Source organism: Artemia sp. Qi Xiang Cuo, unplaced genomic scaffold (genome assembly GCF_049724085.1).
Source record: "Artemia sp. Qi Xiang Cuo unplaced genomic scaffold, ASM4972408v1 HiC_scaffold_3142, whole genome shotgun sequence".
NCBI classification, from domain to species: Eukaryota; Metazoa; Arthropoda; class Branchiopoda; order Anostraca; family Artemiidae; genus Artemia; species Artemia sp. Qi Xiang Cuo.
In genome coordinates this window covers 76977-101165 of record NW_028300537.1, presented here as the reverse complement: position 1 = coordinate 101165, position 24189 = coordinate 76977, and the positions used below count along the sequence as shown (strand labels likewise).

The following is a 24189-nucleotide window of genomic DNA, read 5'->3' as shown; positions in this document are numbered from 1 at the left end:
GGAAAGTTTTTAAATTAATTACAATAACAGATCCATGCCTCTAATAATGTAATTTAATGTAGTAGTATTTGTACGACTCTCATGGCATAGCGTATTAAGAGGGCATGGAGGAGGAACATGTGGGAGGTTTTCGTGCAAACCTCCAGTTAAGGTTTTGGACCATAATTATTGCAATTATACCATTTTATGCTTCCAAGCTATAAAAAATCTGTCTACGATGTTATGGTAGCCTGCTAGTGCCACCCCTTGAGAAATGGCACAAAGTGCCATTTTAGTGCGATACGGTACTTGCAGATGGAGGAATCCATAAAAAGAACGTAGATATTAGAAATAGCTTTTGAATGAGCCATTAACAATTTTTCAATGATTTTCTGGTAACCCGCTAGGCCTAGAGAAAAAAAAGAATAAAAAGGGAGACAGATCAGTGCTACCAATGCAAAAAAGCGATTTTCCTTGTTTTTCAAAAAAGGGGACTGTAATTTCCCTATTTTAGGGTTTCCGCCATGCTGATTCTAATGGTACACTTTTGATTTTTATCTGACGTGATTTTCGAGGGGTTTCAGGCTTTTTATAATTCATGAAAAATTTCTTTTTGCAATAAACACTTTTACTTTTAAGACAAACCAAAATAACAGTTACTATTCCTGAATCAGTGTCACATGGCAATTTTTTTTAACAAGGCTGTTTAAAAAAAAATTTTTTTGTTTCTATGGGATTTTGATCGCTCTTTACTAGGTTGCAGCTGCCGCTGCATCCATGATCAGTTAAAAACCCAAGATCTAAAACCCTCAGGTTGTTGTAAGGTTCGGGCATTACCTTTCTTTTCATCTCCATGAAGTTACAAATTTTTTTCTTTAAATAAAAAATCGTTGAAACATTGATTCTCGGATTAGCTATCTTACTTCACAGTAATACATCACGTTGCCATTTTCAGCTTGCACATCTTCCAAAAACTTCTCAAACTGACGGTGAGTAAGCCTATTTTTTCTTATAAAATTAATAACAGATATAACGGTATCCATTATTTCTCTCCACGATAAAACCTTACAACACAATGCTTCTTGATGGACAACACAGTGAAATGTATATGGAACTTCAGGGTCGGACTCCAGAAGTTTGCTGTTGACTCTTCCAACGACACCTTTATTATGACCACAAATGTTTTTTTCCACCGTCCGTGGTGATGCTGTTTAATTTATCCCAGCTCAAGCCGCATGAAACCAGAGCTTGTTCTAAGTGGTGAAATAAATCCTACCCCCTTTGCAAAAAAATTAATATGCATGAAATTTTTCAAAAAACTTTAACACAAATACTAGAAATTGTTCCTTATCCCACACATCCGTGCTTTCGTCCATCGCAAGAGAGAAGTACGTAAAAGACTGCGTTTTGTCCTTAAGTTGTTCAGACAAGTTAGCACCCAAGTCTTCGGTGCGGCGGGTGCAAGTTCTAGTAGAGATTAATGTTTTCAAAAATATTTTTTTGTTATGGGCATACTTCCTCCACAGTGGCTAAGACACACTCTATGACAAGTTCGCTGTCGGTAGATTCACTGTCTTTGTAGCTGGCACGTACAGCTGATTTCCTTATGTCTGTCACAACTTTAAATATTTTCTGCTGATTTTTGATTGACAATTTCAAGTTAATGATTTTTTTTTCGAGATTCACCTACAAGAAAGACAAATTTAGGCTTGTGCTCAGTATCGTAATGTCGCTTCAAGTTATATTCCTTTAGCAGAGAAATACTTTTTTGACATTAAACACAAATTTTTTTTTTTAACTTCAATAAAAAAAAGTATGAATTTGTCAAAGCTTCATTAAAAATCCGCCTTTCATCAAGGATTTTTCTTTTTTAGAGGCCGTCTTGGGCGTATAAATCTGCAAAAATATAGCAAAAATAGAAAATATGTCTTCAAAAATAGGAAATAAAATATAGGTCTATGTGTATCTATTTGTTTTTAAGGAGCCTATCAGCCAGTCTATCCCTGCCTCTTAGGCATTACTCCAGTTCTGAAAGATTGTCTTGTTGTTTGCAATGGGAAAGGGGTTGATACAGTCGCATGCACTGGCTGATGTAATTACAAGTAGTTGGGGTTTCAGTTGCAATCAGTCACAGTCACAAGTATTTGCAGTTGCAATTAGTCACAAATTCAAACAGTTAAAAGCAGTCATAGCTTGAAAAAGTCAAAATAGCAGTAGCTCTAATTGTATTAGTAGTACTTGTAGTAGCCCTCAAAGGTTCAATTTATTGCTTTAAGCAGTTTCTCAGATATTGTTCATATGCCCTTTTGATAACCTAAATGCATAGAGTGCATTTTGTTTTTGTTCAATATATACTGCAGTATCCTCTATTAGTTTTAACTTAATGCCATTAGCCATCTCAGATATATTGCAGATATGCCATTTCAACATCCATATTTAGCTATAAATCCCCCTCAACAGGTCCTGAATTTCCAAATTAATATTTTTATCTATTCCTAAGATGTTGTAGTACAGTATGCCCTTATGATAAACTTTGATGGACAAAGCGTCTTTTGATTTAGTTGAACATCCCCAATTATATGATCTAAAAGTTTCAGCGTACTTCCCTTTTTTTTCCTGGCGTATTGCACATACACCCTTTTCGCAATCTGAATAAATCACCCTCGATTTTGTAGACAGGTATCATATTTCCCAGTGTGTACCATTTTTTCCCGCCCTATTATATACCAGATGACATCCATCTACAAAATCATGCGTTATTTTTTTTTTTTTTGAATATTTATTTTACCACAAGATGGCCAAATAACATGACCAGATAATTTGGCTCTTATATGGGACCACAAGCACTAAATTTTACTGAACCAAAAAATAATAAACAAATAAAATGTACAGGCAAAATGTTTTTGGAGGATATTTCCTAAACTTTGAGGTAGGATTATTCAAAAAAAAATTTTTAATTTACCAAAATAATTGGTCTAGATGGTTGAACACCAAACTAACTAGGCTAGTGTTTACGGATTTTTCCGAGAATGCTAGATGGCACCCACTCTCACTCCGTTCAGTATTGGTAGGGTGTGTAATAGTCCGTCAGGTGCGTTGCAGTGAGGATCTTGCGGGCCGCACTAAGACGTCCCCGCACTATATTCCGACTCTTTATCAAGCCTTGAGTTGCTGGCCTCAGCTTCTCAGTATAAGTTGGACATTGACACTTATCATTGTCTCATTATAGATAAACTTGCTTCAAGTGGCATAAGAACTTATTTTCAGTATATTCCTAGCCGCTCTGGCATAAGTGGTAATCATCAGGTTGATGAAATAGCAAAAAAATGCTATAAATATTGACCAGCCAAGTGGGAGACCAATCCCGATTAAATATATTTACTGATGGAGACTATCAGATATTAATTTTCGTAAGAAAAATTCTATCTTTTCCCCTTTCCCAATAAGTATTTATCTAAAATTTACCATAGAATTCGTTCTGGCACAAATGGACTAAATCTTCTTGCATTCTCGTATAAGTTTTCTAATTCAAGTGGTTCAATTCCCCTGTCCCCTCTTTGCAGGCATTGTCATATGAATAATGAAACAATTGACTATTGCCTATTTGAATGTAATATGCTTACGTCTGCACAACATACCTTTCTTTTTAAACTGTTAAAATGCTTCAAACACCACAAAATCTCACTATCAGCCAAGAGCCTAGCCAACTATACCTGCACATAGAGCATAGAAATCGACATCTATCATCTCATAATTGAACTCCTAGAGTCGAAAGATCTACTGAAAGATATCTGAAAATATCTAATAAATATGAGGCAATCAAGCCAGTAGCTCTGTAGCCCACAGAGGTAAGCAAAAGGAAAAGGGCTAAATAGCATTGCTGAAAAGCCCGCCTGCTGTTAAATAGAAGAAGATTCACATATCAGATCCAAAGTTTCAAAAATATATTACAAATTTTGAAAAAACTCATCAAAAATTTGTTTATATGCATTTTTTTACGTTTTACGAGTCAAACAGTATTATTTTTTTTTGTGGGGGGGAGGGGGTGTCAATGTCTCTACTAAAGGCAAAGTAGATTTTGAACTAAAAATATCGCTTTGACAATTTATTTTTCTGTATAAACAATATATATATATATATATATATATATATATATATATATATATATATATATATATATATATATATATATATATATATATATATATATACATATATATCTATATATCTATATATGATTTATATACAAAATATTTGAAATATTGGATAATTTTATAATTATTCTTTTATGATTTTAATAGAATGCGGCTATGACCAATAGCCGCACAGATGTAATGCTGTGACGAATCCGAATCCCAGGATTTGGATCGTCGACCAGCAAAATCACCTTTCCAAACTGACTCAATCTTTTGAGGGCCTCTCAGTTATTTTTAAGTGAATTTATATAAAAAATTCAGCGAAACTGCCAGCATATACTGAGCTAAATGTTTAAATGGCGTAACTTCAAAATTTCAAAAACTCTTACTGGTATTTGATTGATAACTACCCATATAATGGTCAGGAGGGGGCCGAAAAAAATCAAAACACTCGTGCACATGAAGGTCGCAGAAAAGTGCATTTGTGTTATCTCAGGAACGGCTGAGGTTATTAAGTTGATATTTTCAGACATGAAGGTGATTATTTTACCAAATTGAAATATACGAGGTCCGTCAAAATTATCCTGACAAAACTCAGGAAAAGATTAAGACATAATACCAAGTTTCGGGGGAAACTTTGAATCTTTAAAAGTGTGACTATCCTTACGTTTGATGGGACAGTTGATTAAGATTTTGAAGGACGTCATTTGTCAATCTGTGCAACCAGGTTGTCAATAGGGCAGAAACTCAACAGATAATTCGAAAAACATATGCGTCGAACAGAAGTTGCTTCTTGTTCAGTTTCGTGTGTGAAAAACCCTTTTTAAATCTTTCACAATTCATTTTAATAGCATAATTTTAGCACATTTCATACATTTTTCCTGCAGAATTTTCATTGTTTTAAAATATTTCTATATTTAACAGATAAACCTCTGTTTACATATATTTGACATATAAACCTTGATGTGTAACAATTCCCTGCAGTAATAAGGGTTAGCATCTGTTAGGTTTTTTTATAGATGGCAGAAAAATGAAAATTCCGAGCGAAACACTTCTTTGTACATAAAATCGTTTTTGTCAGAGCTGAAGCGATTGACGAAGCTATAAGAAAAGATTTTAAACTTTAGAAATGTTTTAATTGTGTGTGTGTGTGAGAAGGTAAAAAAAGACAGTGACCCAAGTTCCCAAGGAGACCCCATTCCCCACCGCCTCTCTCCAGTGCATTTAAATTCAAAAAAATTACATATTTATTTTGGCTATAAAGGTGTTGATGCCACAAAGTTCAACCCCATAGAGGTGGGATCCAAGATACAATAATACTAAAATTTAAATAATTATACCCCCACCTCCTAACAGAATTCATTGCTAGTCCAAGCTTTCAACTTAGTCAATCAACTTCGAACACGTGTCATTACTGGCTGATGACTTACAACAATGTTACCAATTCCCCTCATATTCCCAAATATGATATTTCACATCTTTGCTACTATTTGGCAAAGCTTTTCAATATTTATTTAGATAAAGAGTAAATAAAATGCCTCGAATTTATTTTCTTGTTTACTTGTTTGTTGACTCTGGATGCGGTTTCTTGGCTGAGGAGCAGAAGCTGTACAAGGAGCAGAAGAGCTTGAATGAGCAGTAAATTCGTTTAGTGAGGGATGAGCAAAAAAGATAATTTATTGAAGAAAAAGTAAAGGGTTCTATTTCTTTTAAAATATAAAAAAGGGGAGATAAAAAAAGAGGCATAAACAACAATTTTACGGAGAATAAAACTAACTTAAGGTTAAGAACCCTTGATTTTTATTTTAACTTTACAATTACAAGAAGCCATGTCTATTGCAACGACTTTTTATGTAAAACTGAACGCCATTACACAAAAAGACGGCAACAGTATACAAGCTTACACTAAGTTAGTTGCGAAATTTACTGCTCAGCTCTTTAATTTCTTAGCCTAGAAAAGAAAAAGGACGTTAATCGATTGGAGATAAAAGAAATGTAAAGAAGCGAAAAAAAGTAAACGGAGAAATATGTATTTATACATATTTCGAAATACCTCGAAATATGTATTTATTGTATGAGAAGAAATATGTGTTTATTTTTTACGAGATTTAGGGAAAACAGTATACAGAATAGAGCTAACTGGGGAGGAATTTAAGCCACACAAAGTTGACGGTAATTTTTTTTCTAACGTTTTTTTCTCTCGTCTTTGTGTCCCTTGAAGAGGATTTCTCCTCCAGAGTTTATAAGTTTTATTTCGTTGTATTGATTCAATTAGTATGTTACGCATTTGTTGTCATAGAGGTAAAACCTAAACTAAGAATAATTAATCTAAAATGAATTATGTTCTAAAGTTACCAATTAAAACACCTGAAAAGTAATTTTTGACAGTAATAATATCTAGGTGGCGACCCTGACACAAATAGAACTATTCTAGGGTAACTATTATTTCCTAGCTTCCTAATAACAAAATAGATTCCTTTACTACTCTAATCAAAAACATAAACATTCTCTCTCTCGAGAGAGAGACATACAGAGAGAGAGAGAGAGAGAGAGAGAGAGAGAGAGAGAGAGAGAGAGAGAGAGAGAGAGAGACAGAGAGAGAGAGAGAGAGAGAGAGAGAGAGAGAGAGAGAGAGAGAGAGAGAGAGAGAGAGAGAGAGAGAGAGAGAGAGAGAGAGAGACAAAGAGAGAGAGAGAGAGATTGGAAGACAATTTCTTTTCCAAGAAATTGTTTCTAGAGGGGGTTTATTACAACCCTCAGAGGCACCATAACCAGAAAACGCGAAATTCAAAGTTTTTGCAAAAAGTGCAGAGAAGAAAATTTATCTTTGATTATTAAACAAAAATTGATTTTTGAAGTTATATACCGTACGCAACTCGTGCTTTGACTTTTAAGAGCACAAAATGTATGAAAACCCTCCTATATGCCTGAAAGATGACTTGGGTACAATCTTAGCTAGATTACTGGTAATATTTTCAATTTCTGAAATTATTTGCACTACTAGAATCTGATAGTAAACCAAAACAAAGAATATTTAGTTACTTAGTAACTTAGACTTAGTAACTTAGTACTTAGTAACTTAGTTACTTAGTAACTTAGTTACTTAGAATATTTAGTAAACCTTAATTCATACTTACTTCACGGAGACCAACTCAATGTTACAAAACGAGAGCAGTGAAATAAAGAGATGTCGAAAGATTAATTCACGATATCTGCGCCATTTAAGGATAACTACTAAAAACTAACTTTAAGGAAATACTTGATATTCTTAACAGAAAAAAAAATAAAAATAAAATAAAAAAATAATACAGCACCAATTAAACTTGAGGTCGTAAATACCAACCTACTATGTAGTGTTTCTTGGTAAATATGGCAGGATGGTAAATCCAAAGAACATGACATGCTAATAATTTAAACACCTTATTACAACTTTCTTCCATAGGCGGTTTTAGGGGGGGGGCAGAGGGGGCACTTGCCCCGGGCGTAGAAATTTAAGAAGTGCGAAAATGTAAAAGGTTGATTAAAAGAAAAAAGCGGTAGAAGCTTAGAGAAGAACATAAGGAGCTGGAGCAAGCTTTTAATCTAGGTAATACAAAAGACGTCTGGTCAAAAATGTATAGAATTAAGTAAGGAAAATTAGAGCGATTTTGCGTTGTTCCCTATGAGAGAAAAGGATTATGATTCGGTAAGGGATGTCTCGTCAGAAGAAATTAGGAAAGTTGTCAGGAATATGAAAGGAAGGTCTGGATGAGGAAATAATGGAATACCCGCAATTTTGATAAATTGCGATATTGTGATATTGAAATTGTGATATTGCCCGTGTTGGTTTAAATATTTAATAGAATTATTAGTAATGGAATATGGCTTGTATATCCTATTTTAGACCAATACCAAATCTACCCAATTTAAGAATTGTACATGTCACATCTTTATCAATGGAGAATCTATCGACTTCACTATTTTAATATACAAATCATCAATAGATAAGTTACTAAAATCAATCGTGTCATTGCAATCGCTAGATAAAAGGTTTTATTTTTTAATCCAATATTCAAAAAATGCCTGCCTTGCTGATTTCCAGTCATAACAGCAGTGTCAAGAAAAAGAAATAACTCGAGGAATGTTTGTGGTCTAAAGATCTCCTACAGCTAATATTGTGGTCTACATCAATTATAGGATTCTCGATAGCTAAACAGAACACATCTTTGCAGTTATGAATTTTTTTTGACTACTCACAGAAGATCTACCAGTCTATAATTGTTGGCTGTTTTTGATTTTAGAGCAGCTGCCGACTTGGTGTAGCAGTTAAACTGCTACAAACACTATGTAAAATACCAATTAGGAATTCAGTACTTGATCATTCAGTACTTGATGTCTTGATCAAAATATCTACATATTTATCCTCATTTTCTTCACTGGCTGGATATATTTGATTTTTTTTCAAAACTTTTTAATTTAATGCAAAATGAACACCCACAGTGTAAAGAAATAATCAAATAAAACCGCATAACTCCTTTTTGTTCTTACAAAGGTGATAATTCAAACACCGCTTTAGACGTAAGAATGTAATCTAATACCCCCACTATTTCGATATGTAATTTTTATCCAGGCTTTATTTTTTTTAAACCAAATTACACTCTAATAAGACCAAGACCCAAAAATACCCAATATCTAACCTGATACGTATACGGTTTTATCTTTCTTCTATCATAAATTCTTGCATACGGATCATCCCCTCCAACTGCAAGTAATTCAGACCTAACAGGATTCATAGCAATTGCCTTAACTTCTGATACAGAAGAACAAGGAACCATCAAATTCACAAAAATGTTTGAGCTAGTTTCATCACAAACGTGCGGCTCTCGTAAATCCATCTGTCTAAAATAAAATAACATATTCATAATCGTGCAGTTCTCGTAAATCAACCGGTTTAAAATAAAAAAAAAATATATTAATAATTGGTCTAGTTCTTGCAAATCCGTATAAAATAAAATAATGCAATAATTTTTACATCACGCAGAGATCGCTCAAAGCGTTCTTTGGAACTAAGTACTGACCATGAACGAGTGTTTTTAAAGCTCGTTAACCACACAAACATTACGATTGCGAGAATCGCATCAAATTAACTTGAAAAATTTACAGAAACATGATGAGACGGGCTATTTTTAATTTCTAAGTTGAAAGTAAGCATTTTACACACCTCCTTAGAACTATTAGGTTAGCACTTTTTAGCCTGGTATCAAGCCCCCCAGGTCCCCCTATTATAAAAAAGCCCCTCCCCCCCATTCAGCCACTTGAACTTCATTTAAAAGATACGGTCGATCATAGTAAAAAAACTTATTCTATTCTAGTATAAAAACAAGTTGTTTTTTAACCCAGAGTAAAGAGTTTAGAATCTAACTGAATCAAAAGAGTGTAAGTGTATCCAAGCTGTCAAAGATCATAGATAGATTTTTTTTTTTGCGAATGTTATCTAGTTTTATTTTTCAGGTCAACTAGAGGAGGTATAAAACTAAATCCACCACTACTATTTGTGTCCAGATTTTTAAAAGGGTATATGCTGTTAAAAATTGTTGAAAAATTTTCTCCAGTCTACAAATAGCAGGCCAAACTAAATTCTTAAAGAAAAACCGAAAAGATTTGAACTATTATTTTCTTTTTCCCTGAAAAGACTATGCCACTATAAAACGAACAGAAACTAATTAAAAAAACTTTCCACAAAATAACTTTTTCAAAGAAAAGTAAAGGAGCAGAAAATTAACATGAGTAGGGCTCAAAACCCCTATGGCTTCCCAAGGCCAGAACATAAATTGCACTACTGGAAAAAATAAATTGTAAATGTTTTCACTTTTATAACTTAATGCACATTCATTTTTATTTTTTTTTCAGTAAAGTGCGATAATATACATATAAAAACTTAATATATTATACTATGCAATTATATAACTAATATACTGATATTTATTTATTAAAATGTTATTAATTAAAAAAAAAATTATTGTCTACCTGATTCGTCCATTTTGGTGGCATTTTTTATTATTTATTATCTCCGACCTTTCAGTCTTCTGATTTTATTATGATGACATTATTATTCTTATGCAAATATTTACACCCATGATTCCCAATAATGGAGCATGGTGCACATGCTCCACCAGTTGGGCATGGCAATATTTTAGTGGGTCATGGGCAGGACGTGCACTCTTCAGCTGACTTTACTTTAAGCCTTTATTAAAAAAAAGAAGAAAATCATGAGAACAATGTCACAATCAAATGTAGTTAGAGAGCCCCCAAAAAATGTGATAGTGTTGTAATGACGTTATATATTGTAAAAAGGCATGAGTGTGTAAGTGTACCCATTCAACTGAGCTTACGTGCATATCAACTCCATTTAACTGAACCTTAGTTCAACATAGCCCCGTTCAACTGCACCCACGAGCAACTTAACCCTATTTAACTGAACCATCGTGCAATTTTACTCCTTTGCAACTCAACCCATTTGTAACTCAACCACCTTTAACTGAACCCCCGTACGACTCAGCCCCGTTTAGCTAAATGCCGTTCCACTGCACCCTCATTTAAATTAACCCTCTTTTAACTTAACCCTTATGTAACTCACCCATATTCAAATTCCTTGTTTCACCGAGCTCAACCCAGGGTCTGAGAATAAGTTTGAACTAGTACTGATTAGAAGCTCAAAACATGCTTCTCGCTTCGTTCAGAGTTTCAAACTTATATGACCCACTTAGGCAAGCTAAACTGATTTGGACTAAAGACAAAGAACCGGCAGAGCCACGACTACAACTACTTTCTGTTACTGGCATCCAATGAAAACGCTTCTCTTTCAGGATACTGCTTGCGTGTATCTCTTCGTGCAAGACAAAGTTCATAATTTCTCCATTCAAGTAGTAATGGAGAAGTAGTTTTCCACCCGAATGACACGATTTTCATTTCTTTCCCCGTAACGTTTAAAAAAAAAAAAAAAAAAAAATTATGTGTAAATGGGAAGGAGGTAGGGTGGTTGGATTTAGACCTCAGGCCTAAAATAAGAAAAAGCTTTTACCCTGGTCGGACTGAAATTTCCAAGAAGGCAGGAATGCACAAATGTAGAATGAATTTGAAAACAGTTGAGATATCTAGAACAACCCAAAGTTTTACAAAGAAGAAACAAAAATTTCTGTTGAAAAAAAATATTCTAAAAGAAGGTTGTGACAGTAGCGATTATTATACCTGTAAATAGGTTTGAATAGTGAATAAATCGTCTTTTAATTTGAAAATTCTAGGTGAAGTATGCTAAGTAACATCAAACCAGTCACCAGTTAATGTACACCTTTATGGGATGGGGGAAATAGAGCACTAAATCTGAGAAACTCAGAGGGTTATCCATTTCCGTGCCCTTACAATGTTCCAGTGACCGCTCAGTCCTGGGGAAAAAGAGAAAGAAAAAGCAGATATGTTTAGGTATCAAGCGCTCTTTCGTAATTTCCCACAATTCGTTTCGTAATTAATTTTAGTGTTGAAAAGAAATAAATAGCTTCTATCAGTAATGAATCAGCTTTGCATTCGGATGAATTTTTTTCACTTTGGCGCCATTAGGCATTTTATGATGGATATTATAAAACCGCGTAAATTCGTACATTAAATTTTGAATAGCATTAAACTGCTCTCTGCGATATTTAATTTCCCTGACAGTACTGGAGCAATGAAACTGAAAAAGGGACTCTTATCAATGTTTCTTGCTGTTTTTTTTCTAAAATCAACCTGTACTATTAATTTAAATAACAGTTATCATTTCTGAACCGGCATTAATGGCAAGCCTTCTAATGACATATCGTTTTTTAACACGTCTTTAAGATTTTGGCTACTATAGGCTTTCTTCGTACAAGGGTAGAGCTATTGTTGCAACCATGACCTTCAAGTGGGTTTGGCCCCAGGGCATGAAAAGCTCTGTTACTTCTCAAATATATAGGACAGAAGAATAAATTGTTGTTTTGTAGATGTAGGGAATAGTTTTACATCGAAGCGGTATAACCGAAAAGACAAAAAAGAATTAACTAACAAACAAAGACCATTACATTCAAGTAAGCTTTTGTCACCTCCGACAAAACGGCCTGAATTACATTTGTCAGTTATATTATTGATTTGAGGAGGGTTGAGCTAAATGTAGGGTAACCTTAAATGGCGGTTGAGTCAGGCTTGGGTTAAACAAGAGTTAACTTGAGAGAGAATTGAGTTGAATGAGGGTTAAAATGCACAGATGAGAAGAATGGGGAAAGAAATTATTGGGGGGTCGAGTTGCACAAGGACTTAATTACACGGAGGTTGAGTTGAATTTGGTTGAGTGGTACGGATATTGCGCTGAGTGAGGGTTAACTTGAATGGAGGTTGAGTGACACGAGGGTTATGTTCTATAGGGTTCAGTTTCACAAAGAATCAATTAAGCGAGGATTGAGCAGCATGAGGGTTCAATTGAACGAAGGTTCCGATAAACGAGGATAAATAATATTTAGTTGAGTGAGAGTTAAGTTGAATGGGGGTTGTGTTCTACAGGGTTCAGTTAAGGAATCCATTAAACAGGGATGAGTTGCATGAGGGTTTAATTGCATGGACGTTCAGTTAAAGAGAGTTACCCTTGACAAGGGTTCAGTTACACCGGGGGTTAACTTGCGTGAGGGTTCAGTTATATGGAGGTTCAGTTTAAGGGGTTCAGTTGCACCAAGGGTCACAGATGCACGAGGGTTCAGAAGCCCAGGGTTCAGTTGCAATGGAACCTATAAGAAAGGTTGTGTTCAGACAATGTTTTTCATGAACATAAAAAAACAACTAGAGGACGAGACCAAAAATAGATACCATGTTAATGCTCTTTCAAGCTTCTTTCATATAAAAAAAAATAAATATCATGAGGGGGCATTAGGATTATAGAAACATCTTAGTGGGGCGTGGCCTGAATTCCTTTGGGAATCACTGGTTTACACACTTCACATTTCTAACTACTATGCCCTCTTGGTTTCCAATTGGAACTAGCTTGATTTCAAGTTCCATTTTGAGCTCCAGGTTCTAACCAGCGATGGAGTGTTTGAAAGCAAATCTAGACCCAACAGAGACAAGACAAAAACTATACCAAGAAACACAAACACATGTAAAACAATGATGAAGATAAATAGAGCTTAAAACGAGAGAGAATGAACCGAAATTATTACCGATAATATTTAGTTCCGTGGCAGGTAATTCCCGTACATTCCTTCCGTTTCCTTCATGACATACCTCTTTGGCAGCACGTGTATCTTTCCATATTATGACCTATAGTCTATTTGAAAAAACAATATTGTGTCATATTGTGAAGATCTTGAGCACCAAATTTGACAGCAAGATCCAAGCGGCAAGTGTCCTTATCGACTGCCACATCTCAATGTCTTGTATAAAAGTATTTGTTTTATATATTTTGCTGGGTCCAATCACCCGTTTATGTCCTTTCATTTAGCCAAGGGGAAGTAAACAATAGGGGGATGTACAATTCTGTATTATTGCACTGTCATGAGAAGCACATATACTGATGAAATTTGAAGAAATAGAACATTTGAAGTAATCAATAATGGCTCATAAATTTAACAAATTTATTTGAAACAGATTTGGAACAAACAAGTCAATGAGTTGAGGTAAATGAGCTAAGAAGGATATAAAAAGTGAATAAAGTAAAAACAAAACAAATAATACAAAAAATAATATAGCAAAATTACCTAACAGTGCAATCTTCAGCACCAGACCATAAAAGAGTAGGATTCTCGTTTGAAACTGCTAATGTTTTCACCCCATGGTAATGGCAGCAACAGACAGTAGCTGTTTCATTTCTTTCCACATCAATGAAGCTGATCTTTTCGTCTGCAGCCCCAACAGCAATCATCCTATTCTTGGATTCTGGCATGAACTGAAGTAAAAAAAAAAAAACACCATAATGAATTTACAAAATTTATTGAGTTGACAACGCTGCCCAAGATCATTAAAACAAAGAAAAAGCCAGGATCTTTTAGCTGAATAAACTTACATAATTAAATAAATATACTGAACACTTTAAAGATCCAAAATCACAAACAGAGCAATGAAAAAATAGAAAAAAAATAAAACAAGCGAAATACAAAAATAAACATTAATAAAGAAAAAAAAATATTACCAAAGAATACTATCCTCAAAGACATAATTTCCGGGCCTTTCAACTACTTTGAACAAATTGTCTATCTCAAAATTTTGATTGGACGTGTTAGAAGAAAGGGTGGGCGTGGGAGTGGGGTTAATTGCCCTCCAATCACTTTCGACTGTTAAAAGGGGCACTAGCTGTTTCAATTGCCAGTCAAACGAGTCCTTTTTTAAGTTTCTACGACAACTCCTTCAATACAAAGTGCCCTGGTCTAAGACAAAAAATAAATAAGAAAAACTCTGGTGTCAATACAGCCCCCCAGAGCCCGGGAAAAGGTGTTCTAAGTTATGCCCTAAGGGCATGTATGGTTCTTATGAAAGGGATCCTCATATAAAACTTCATAGAGAGCTCATTTGATTCGAAATTGAAAGTTCTAGTTCACTTTTTAAGAGTCAAAAGATTTAAGGACAACTAGCCCCTCATACCCTTTTTTCCCAGGCCCATCCACTTGAAATTTCGAGATAGCCAGTTTTTTAAAAATTGTTCAAAAATTAGTTAACAAAAACTTCTGTGTCAACACAACACCCCAGGGCCAAGGGGGCAGTTGTTGTAAGTGTTGTCCTGGGGGCGTGTATGGTTCTTATGAAAGGGATCCTCATATAATCTTCATAGAGGGCTCATTTGATTCGAAATTTTAAGTTCTAGTTCTTTTTTTAAGAGTCAAAAGATTTAAGGACAACTAGCCCCACATACCCTTTTTTCCCTGGCCCATCCACTTGAAATTTTGAGATAGCCAGTTTTTAAAAATTTCAAAAATTAGTTAACAAAAACTTCGGTGTCAACACAACACCCCAGGGGGTAGTCGTTATAAGTGTTGTCCTGGGGGCGTGCATGGTTCTTATGAAAGGGATGCTAGTATAAAATTCAGAGGGCTCATTTGTTTGGAAATTAAAAGTTCTAGTTCACTTTTTAAGAGTCAAAAGACATCCAAGGGCAACTAGACCCCCCCCCACACACACACACACTTTTTTCCCCAAGCTTATATGATAAAATCTTTAAAATAGCCATTTCATTAAAAATAATTCAATGGTCAGATAAGAAAAACTCCTGCGGTGACGCAACCCTCCTCCCCTCCATGGCCCGGAGGCAGGCGTAGTAAGTAATGCTCTGTGGGCATATATCGTTTTTATGGAAGGGATGCTTGTATAAAATACGGAGGGGGTTCATTTGATAAGAAATTAAAAGTTCTTATTCACTTTTTCTGAGTCAAAAGAGATTGGAGGACAAATAGCCCCACCCACCTCAACGCCCTAAATGCATCAGATAAAAATTTTGAGGCAGACATTTTGTTAAAAATAGTTCAAAGTTCAGATAACAAAAACTCCGGTGTCAACACAGCCCCCCAGGGCCCAAGGGTAGGCTCTCACTGTAAAAGTCTAACACCTACTGAATCACTGGTGCTTTACTGAAAACCAATTTTATTACAAATATTTTCTTTTGTACTTAATATTGGAAATATTAAAATTATAGTAAAATTTTGAACTGATGAGCTTTCAGCAATTAATATCATTATACATCAAATATTCAGTTTAATTTATTACACACAAGAATTTGGATACTGCCCCCTTCCTTAACTGTAAATAAAAACCAAAAGCCTACTGCGTCATTGGCGCTTCACTGAAAACGAATTATATTACAAATATTTTTTTCCAGTTCTTTAAGCATTGAAAATAAACATAAAATTAGAGTGAAATAAACTATTGAACTGATGGATTTTTCAACAACTAATATCATTATATATAAAATATTCAATTTGATGTTGTTTATACTTTCCAGGACTGTTCAAGACGCATATAGTTTTCAGTAAAGTGCCAATGACGCAGTAGGTTTTAGACTTTTACAGTGAGAGAAAGAGGTGATGCCTAAACTCTTGTTTGTAGTGATTTTTGTTTGTTTCAAGCTTGATTGGCATATTCTACTTAAGTTTCACTCGTTTTAAGATTTATGTATTCATTTACGTTAATATCTATAGTATGTTTGTTTGCATTGATTGAACTGTTTTTCTTACTTAATTTTTCGTAGATGGTGAAGCATGGAAACACCAACAATAAAAAAAAATCTTTCTAAATCAATAAGTTGTTTCTAAAGCAATAGGTCAAAGTAGGGTATAGGAAAGTGTTTACAAGTTTTTACCCCCACACCTTACTTCATTCCAACTATTGGAGGTAAATGCAGTAATTACTAACCTTTTTTTTATTATAGATCAACAGTCCTTTTATATTCTAAATATACACTTATAACTAATATCCATAAATGTTAAGTATAATAAATTTTACTTAAACATCCACATTATCTAAAATAAAGCCTTTGATCTATAAAAAAGAACCAACATGTAACTTCAATTAGAATTCTGCCCAATTACGATTTGTCAATCCACTTCATTTCTGGTATATAGTTGTATGACCTAGATGCTATGTGATTCAATTGAATTAAAGCATGTAGCTTCTAAGGCAGAAAATGAGTTTAAATATGACAATAAAGGAAAGGTGGATACAGATAACACAGATAAGTAAATAACATAATATAGATATGGTTACAAGTTTTTTTTTTTTTTGGTATTTTACCATAAGGTATTTTTCGCTATGTATTCATGTTAATGTGTGTTTGTAATTTGCTCTGTTGTAATTTTTCTATTTTCATATTTTTTGTGTGTATATGGCTCTTGGGCTTTTTGAAATACACGATCTATCTATCTATCTATCTATCTATAGATATGGTTACAGATAATAATGCACTGCCTTTTCTAATTAACTTGTATGATAGCTTTTTATCAACCAAATTTTTTTTTTCTGGACCCAGTCTGAGCACAAGCCATGAAGTACCCTTTCCTTTTTTCTTTCATAAAGTAGACTGGAAATATCATGATATCAACCCAACAGCTGGAAGAGGTGGGGCTAAAGCCTTTCTGGACTCTAGTTTGGGAGGTAGACCCAATCCCAGAAGTTTCATTAAGCTAGCTGAAGAATTTTCCAAGGTAAGGGAAAGCTGCTACTCTTCACATTTGCCTTTCTTTCTCTTTTTTTGCCTATTTTAGATATCTTGACAGACATAAAAATGTCCTTCTTATCATATCTCTATAACCTATAAATCGTTGTTTACAAAGAGATACTTACTGTCCTGTGTAGTCCCAGTCAATACAATTTACACTGCCTTTATGGCCCTGAAGTTCAGCTTCTAGACCAAATTCTTCCCCTTTCAACCCCAGCTTAAAATAAACTTCTCCCCCCCTACATGTCTTTCACCATACTACTCAGAGATTCCAAAGCCTCCTTCCAAGCCTAGGGATCTCTAGGAGTCTATGTGTGTCACACTTGTTATATTTCTTAAATTGAGATTTTTCTTAAAAAAAAAAAAAAAAAAAAAACACTAGGTACTTCTTCTTTTTCAAAAATGCTATTCATAATCTTCAGTAATTTGTCTCTATCTTCACAAAAACAATATTTGAAAACCTATTCATCACACTATCAGCACCTGAGACCTAGCTATTTTTTATCCCTTTCAGCACTATCTCTAACTACTCTGCACAAAACAAATCCTTCTTCACTTCCAATTATCAAAAAAGTTTGTATTCTTTTTTATATGATTCCTAACCATTTTTATCATAGCCTTAAATCACACATGCTTGCAATATGACAAATCCAGTGTACGTCAGATGGTAATAATGAGAAACCTGCTATATTACATTGCATGAGCCATGGTATGGTCACCCAGTTGTTATTGAGATTGGGTTTGATGCTGTCAAAGGTTGGTGAACTCACAGATATGTTGCTTAGACTGTTCCAAAGGAGTATGATATGGTTGGAGGAAAAAACAGTTCCTTATTCTTGAGTTAGCATTCTTGTAGAACAGATTGTTTTTTTATGATTTCTGGTTCTTAAAGACTGAGCATGCTGGGACAGTTCTTTGTTGTTGGACTTGCAGAGCTTGTAGGTTATTGCCTCTTTGTTGATGTTGGCAGCTTGAGGCTATGCAGTCAGCATGCATGTTCTTTGTCTTTAAACCCTTTTACATATATTGTTGCATCTTCAGACACATTTGAGAGCCATCTGGGCTATTATATAATGGGCATGGTGATACACATTCCAAACTATACCTTCCTGAATATCAACAGGATCAAGTCCAAATAGATTACTTTCTCTCAGCTTCTAAACAAACTGATACAATATCATCATGCTGTCTGGCTGTATCTTCCAGATTATTTACATCTTATCCATGGCCTACCCTTTACAACTCCTTAATTACTACTTACACACCTTCTCAACTTCTTTTACTTTCCTATTATTTATCACTTAAAATTTTTTGCACAAACCACTCCTCTTCTCTACCAAACATAATGTTTTTTGTGCTAATAATCCTTGGCACTTTCCATTTTCTCTACATAACACATCTTCTGCTAGTTCATAAATTATTTTGTGGAAACTTTTCCATCTGTCTTCAATATTGCCAAATTTTAAGCCCTCCAGTTTCACAATCAGATGTTTCTGGAAAATACTTTCAAATTCTCATCCTAGAGTCTACCAATGTCATAAATTCTTGGAAGGTAAGAAGCTTCTTCTTGACAGCATTCAAGTATGGTTCTGAAGCAAGGACACTCTAAAAAATGGAGATTTGCTAAATGTTTGCAGAGAAATTGCCAACAGATTGTCTTGGGAACCCAACTGACTGACTGTATCTCAAGCAGTAAGCTGTACAAAACATGTGGTTCAATGCTGCTTTCTAGAGCTAAATTGAAAGAAAGAATGAAATGGCTAAGACAAATTCTATGGATGAATGATGACAGACTGCGAAAGATTGTCCTTGCCAGTCAACTGTCTAAGGCCAAATGAAAAGCAGGTCATCCCCAAATGGGGTGAGAAGAGATTGTAAGGAAAGATTTAAGGGAAATTGGAACTTCATCATGGGAGGTTGAATAGATTGCGATGAAGGATGAGCAGCTTAGTGTTGCACTCAGCTGTTAGCTGTAATAGTAGTAGTATTTAAAAGCATGGTGGAACTAACACAGAATCAAAACTAGGACCCAACCAATATAGTGGCTGGCTGATATTATCAGACAGATATGTGGTCAGTGTCATTATCAGATATTGGAGAAAAGAAAACATCAGCTATCAACCTTTTTTTTATGAGCAACTTATCCATAAGGTGATGGTAGATTTCCTTAGGTAGGTTTTACTTATTCATTCCTTGGGGGTGGAGCCATCAGTTGAGTCTGACCATGGTGGAGAGAGCAGCAGAAGTGACTCAAATGAAGTCAAAATATAATTGCTGTCAATACACACCTGGTGCAGCAATATTTGAAAGGTATGGTGAGTCCAAGAATGTACAGCCAAAGAATTTGTTCTTGCTTGTCACCTGGATCCCAGATACAAGCATCAGCCCCTAAATCAAGAGGCACTCAGAAATGCTATGGCGGTTACAAGAAGAAACACAGAGTCAGACATTGGAAGAAACAAAATTAGCCACTGCAACATGAGAGAAGCAAAACCCAAAAGGATGGAGAGTAGACCCATCAAGCTGGATTGACTGCCTGTTTGATAACATGCTTGCTACTTGAACAAGTGAGGAACAAGAGTCAACATATAACATTGATAAGAAACTGGAAATGTACATGAGTGAGGCTGTCATTGATAAGAAAATAAGCTATCCATTAAAGTGGTGGCAAAATAAATACAGTTGTTTCAAAAGACTGGCACACCTTGCTTAGAAGTATCTCTGCTGTCCCAAGCAAAAGAGTTTTCAGCACAGTTAGTGACATTTATGATAACAAACAAAGATCTCTGAAAGGAGAAAATGCCAAAAAGCTATGCTTTCTGCATTACAACTTGCCCAAATTGGACTGACCTTATCAAGCACTGTCCAGATTAAAACTTTATTTGGTTTAATTGTTTTTATAAACCATTTTTAAATAAATCTTTTTTGCATTATTTGGAATCCACAGTGAATTATTGAGGCTATTCTTTTGTGTGTAATAGACCAGGAAGAAACATGCAAGAATGAATGTGGGCAGAGAATGTAGGATTTGAACTTTATGTTAGGTTTTTTTTTGGAGGGGAATTTACTGGCAAATTAAATTGGTATTGTATCATTATGATACTGATATATTGTTTTCAGTATTATACCCCAAAAAACCCATATTAAAACCATCATTTCTATTTTTAGACTGTAGAGATTTTCTATTGTAATGTTATGTTTGTGTAGCTTTTCCCCCAACTGTTGACAGGTTCTGCCAATTTATAATTTCTAGCAAATTTTATTTGTGCCAGTGAGCTAGAATTAAAATCCTTGAGGAACCAGACTTGAATATCATTTGGGCTGTAGAGTAGGATAATTTATCAATATTTTTTGAAAAAAATAGAAAATATACTTAAATGTAATCTAATTAGGGTAAAGGCACTGATGATTTGACAGTGCAATTTTGGAACCACTGTCGAAATTTTCCTTCAAAACAGGATAGCTCTGCTTAGCCGTGACTTAGAGTGCAATCTCTTGGAGCCGTTGTTATATTTTGACAGTGCGAAACATGGACACTATATCCAGTACACCCAGATAAGAAAAGAACATTCAATTTGGTCAGTTTCCTGTTTTCAACACAAAATGAGCTCCCAACAATTTTTTAGGTACATAATGTTCAAACTGTCATTACTTGGTTATTTATTGCAAGAAAAAGTTGGGATAAGCACCAATGTGTCGAGATACATCTGATCTTCTCTGAAATGTAGCCACGTTAGCTTTTTCTTGATATATTAAATGAAAATGGTGACAGAAATTGCATTTTTGAAACTAGGTTCCAAGTGTCGAAAATTCTTGTTTGATGTAGTGGAATACCAGGTGGACTAAAAATGTTCCTTCAGCAACATTCAAGCGTAAATATTAGCTTCTATCAAGGGATTTATTTCTTTGGCAAATATCTCGTAGTAACCTTGTCAAAATTTTGGACAGACAGCAACAGGCCCTGTCGAAATATAGGTGACTTTGTCAAAACTTCACTGAACATGTAAAAAAGATGAGAAATAATAGGTGTTGAAATTCCAGGATCCACTGACAAAACCATAGGCACCATAGCTGTCAAATTTACAGGTGCTTTCTGTGCAACAAATTTTGATGATTATTATTTCTAATAATATTTCAGATGAAAGAACATTTAAACAAAAGATTTTTTTTAAACTTTGAAGTTTTACTTACAGACACTGGATTTTTCCATCATCTGAGGAACTGTTGCTTGGCCTCATACCATGCAGGGGCATAAATTGCTATGGGGAAGGGGGGGGGCAGTTGCCCCCCCGACCTTGTTTTGCCCCCCAGACCTGATTTTGCCCCCCCCAGATTTTTTTTAGGTTATACCCTTATTTATCCTTCATCCAAATAAAAAATACAAATTTTATCAAATACAAAATCTTATACAAAATGACGCATAGGCCTATGTTTTGGACAAAACTAAGAATCTGCATATGAAAATAAAATCCACTAAATCAAATAAACTTCTTGAAATCCACTCCCGTTTTCCTGGACCCTGTCCCTTCCGAAGTGCTAGTGAGACAATTTTGTTACGCTGAGTTTGTTGTACTAAGTACTGTTTGTGTTTAATAGTGTATATTAAAATTTGTTGTACCAATTTTGTTGTACCAAGTACTACATACTTGAAATGATTTTAATGTTTTATTACTTCTACTTTTTGCATAGTCTTTTACACTTTTATACATTAAATGAAGTTGAAGAAAAACAAAGAAACAAGAATATATGAGTCAAATACACCAGGTTCTGCCCAATAGTATTCCCCAAGTATTTAGACGGGTTTTGAATTGGGTTCCAACTTGCATCAAAAACAGGTAACTTTTTTGTTGTCGAATTTGTAGGTGAAAATGCTCTAATTTCGGAAAATTGGAGTTTTGTACCTTTCCAGACAAAACTTCAAACTTCTCATCAAACAGTTAGATTCCTAGATGTTTTTCCTATATACTGAAACCCTTTTCAAACCAAAAGTCTTTAAATTAAGACTTCTAGAGTAGAAAACTGGCTTTTTACAAAAACTGTCGAATCATCAGTTCAACACCCAATACGGGTGTTGAATTGGGTTCCGACTTGCATCAAAAATAGGTAGCTTTTTTGTTGTGTCGAATTTGTAGGTGAAAATACTCTAATTTTCGGAAAATTGGAGTTTTGTACCCTTTTCAGAAATTGGAGTTTTGTACCCTTCTCATCAAACAGTTAGATTCCTATATGTTTTTCCTACATACTGACACCCTTTTCAAACCAATAGTCTTTAAATTAAGACTTCTAGAGTAGAAAAACTGGTTTTTTACAAAAACTGTCAAATCATTGGTATCTTTACCCTATTTGTTTTCCAGGATTGAAGAGTAGCTTTAAACTCTAATTTTGACTGATATATCTGACAAGATTATATGCAAGCCTTCACAAGATTGGTAGTCTTTTTGTCTTATTTAAACAACTATTCAAGTAACAAAAAGATGGAACTCTTTACAGACAAATGTATACCTAGATAAATACATTGAAATTCAAATAGAGACAAAAATATCTTAATAAGCCACTCACGTCAGATAGGAAATTACAATTTGAAACTAAATTTGTTGTTTTAGCTAAGCACTGAATTTTACTTGTGAATGGTTGTTGCCTAGACATTGAGGTAAATATCTACCAAATCATATTATTGAGTTAGGAATAAAGTGAATACACTGTTTGATGCCTTTTATTATGCTGATTATGAATATAATAATCATTTCTATTGGAAATGAATTTCAGCCCCCCCCCCTATGTATACCTAACCCTGAATTGGCATAGGCCTATATAGGGGGGTGGCTAGATATGTGTCTAGATATATGATTCTAACTAGATGTGCTTGTGAATGCTGCTTCATTCAATAATATGGACTGCTCAATATCTACCATTCCTAACTCAATAATATGATTTGATAGATATTTGCTAGCATTGAATTCTGGCTAGACATGTGTCTAGATATAGTATTCTAGCTAGATGTGCTTGTGAATGCTGCTTCATTCAATAATATGGACTGCTCAATATCTACCATTCCTGGGCTCAATAGGCCTATTTACCATTTTTTCTTAATATCAGTGATAGAATATTGTCATTGACTCTTATATAGAATGCAGTCATAAAGTCAAACAGAAGACAATTTCATGCTTTCTCCTAACTTACAGGAACAGTGCCTCTTACTAGGATATCATATCCTGTTATGGCACTCTAATCTTGGCTCAATGTAGTGCACCTAGTGTGCAAAGTCATATCACTTTTGTATGCTATGCTTTATGAATAAAAACTTCTTTCTGTAGACGCTTGTCTAGACAGTTTTTGAAACTGTTTAGAGTTGGTGCTGACACTACTTCTTTGGGTAACAAGTTCCAGTCTTTAACTTCTCTAACTGACCAGAAAGAAGATCTCTGTCTAGTTGACGCTGTTTGTTTCTGGATTTTTGCAGAATTACCCCTTATATAGACATTAGTCTGACTACAGAAAAAAATGTCAAACTTGGTTCTATCTAGAACCTTTCTCAATTTGTAAATCTGGATCAGGTCCCCTCTTTTTCTTCTATAGGCTAGGTCATCTAGGTGATTTCATGGGATCCTTCAGAAGTTGACATTCATGAACTTGTATATTTTGGAATATTGGATAGGTTTCAAACAAATTTGGCAGACAGCTACGCTATTTCCATAGACCATCTGGCCAAATAATTTTTTCCATGCCAGTAACTGCTGAAGTGGAGCTCCAGTTTTCAGCTTCACAACTTTGCTCAATCAAAAGGAATTATAATCATTTACCTAATTAGCCTATGTATAGTATTCAACAAAGTTTACCAGAAAGGAAATTTTCAGGTCCCTGTTGAGGGACCCGAAAATACCTTTCACCAACTCCTGA

General features: G+C 34.6%; 1 protein-coding gene across 1 annotated transcript; it reads right to left on the bottom strand.

The window, feature by feature from the left end:
- Positions 1-5604: 5604 nt before the first annotated feature.
- Positions 5605-24189, bottom strand: LOC148938551 (WD and tetratricopeptide repeats protein 1-like). Its single transcript, XM_089107709.1, has 4 exons — positions 24129-24189; positions 13850-14037; positions 8792-8993; positions 5605-6066 (listed from the first exon to the last, which is right to left on the bottom strand). The coding sequence occupies exons 2-4, from the start codon at positions 14032-14034 to the stop codon at positions 6046-6048; spliced, it is 408 nt and encodes a 135-aa protein (XP_088963835.1). The 5' UTR covers positions 14035-14037; positions 24129-24189; the 3' UTR covers positions 5605-6045.

Bases quoted from the DNA above. Each gene is read 5' to 3' on its own strand.
- LOC148938551 (XM_089107709.1), bottom strand. From the start codon at position 14,034: ATGCCAGAATCCAAGAATAGGATGATTGCTGTTGGGGCTGCAGACGAA. The intron at 8,994-13,849 runs GTAATTTTGCTA...ATTTTATTTTAG, and splicing joins GCTGAAGATTGCACTGTTAG to ACAGATGGATTTACGAGAGC. The intron at 6,067-8,791 runs GTTAGATATTGG...TTTCTTTTCTAG, and splicing joins TAAAACCGTATACGTATCAG to GCTAAGAAATTAAAGAGCTG.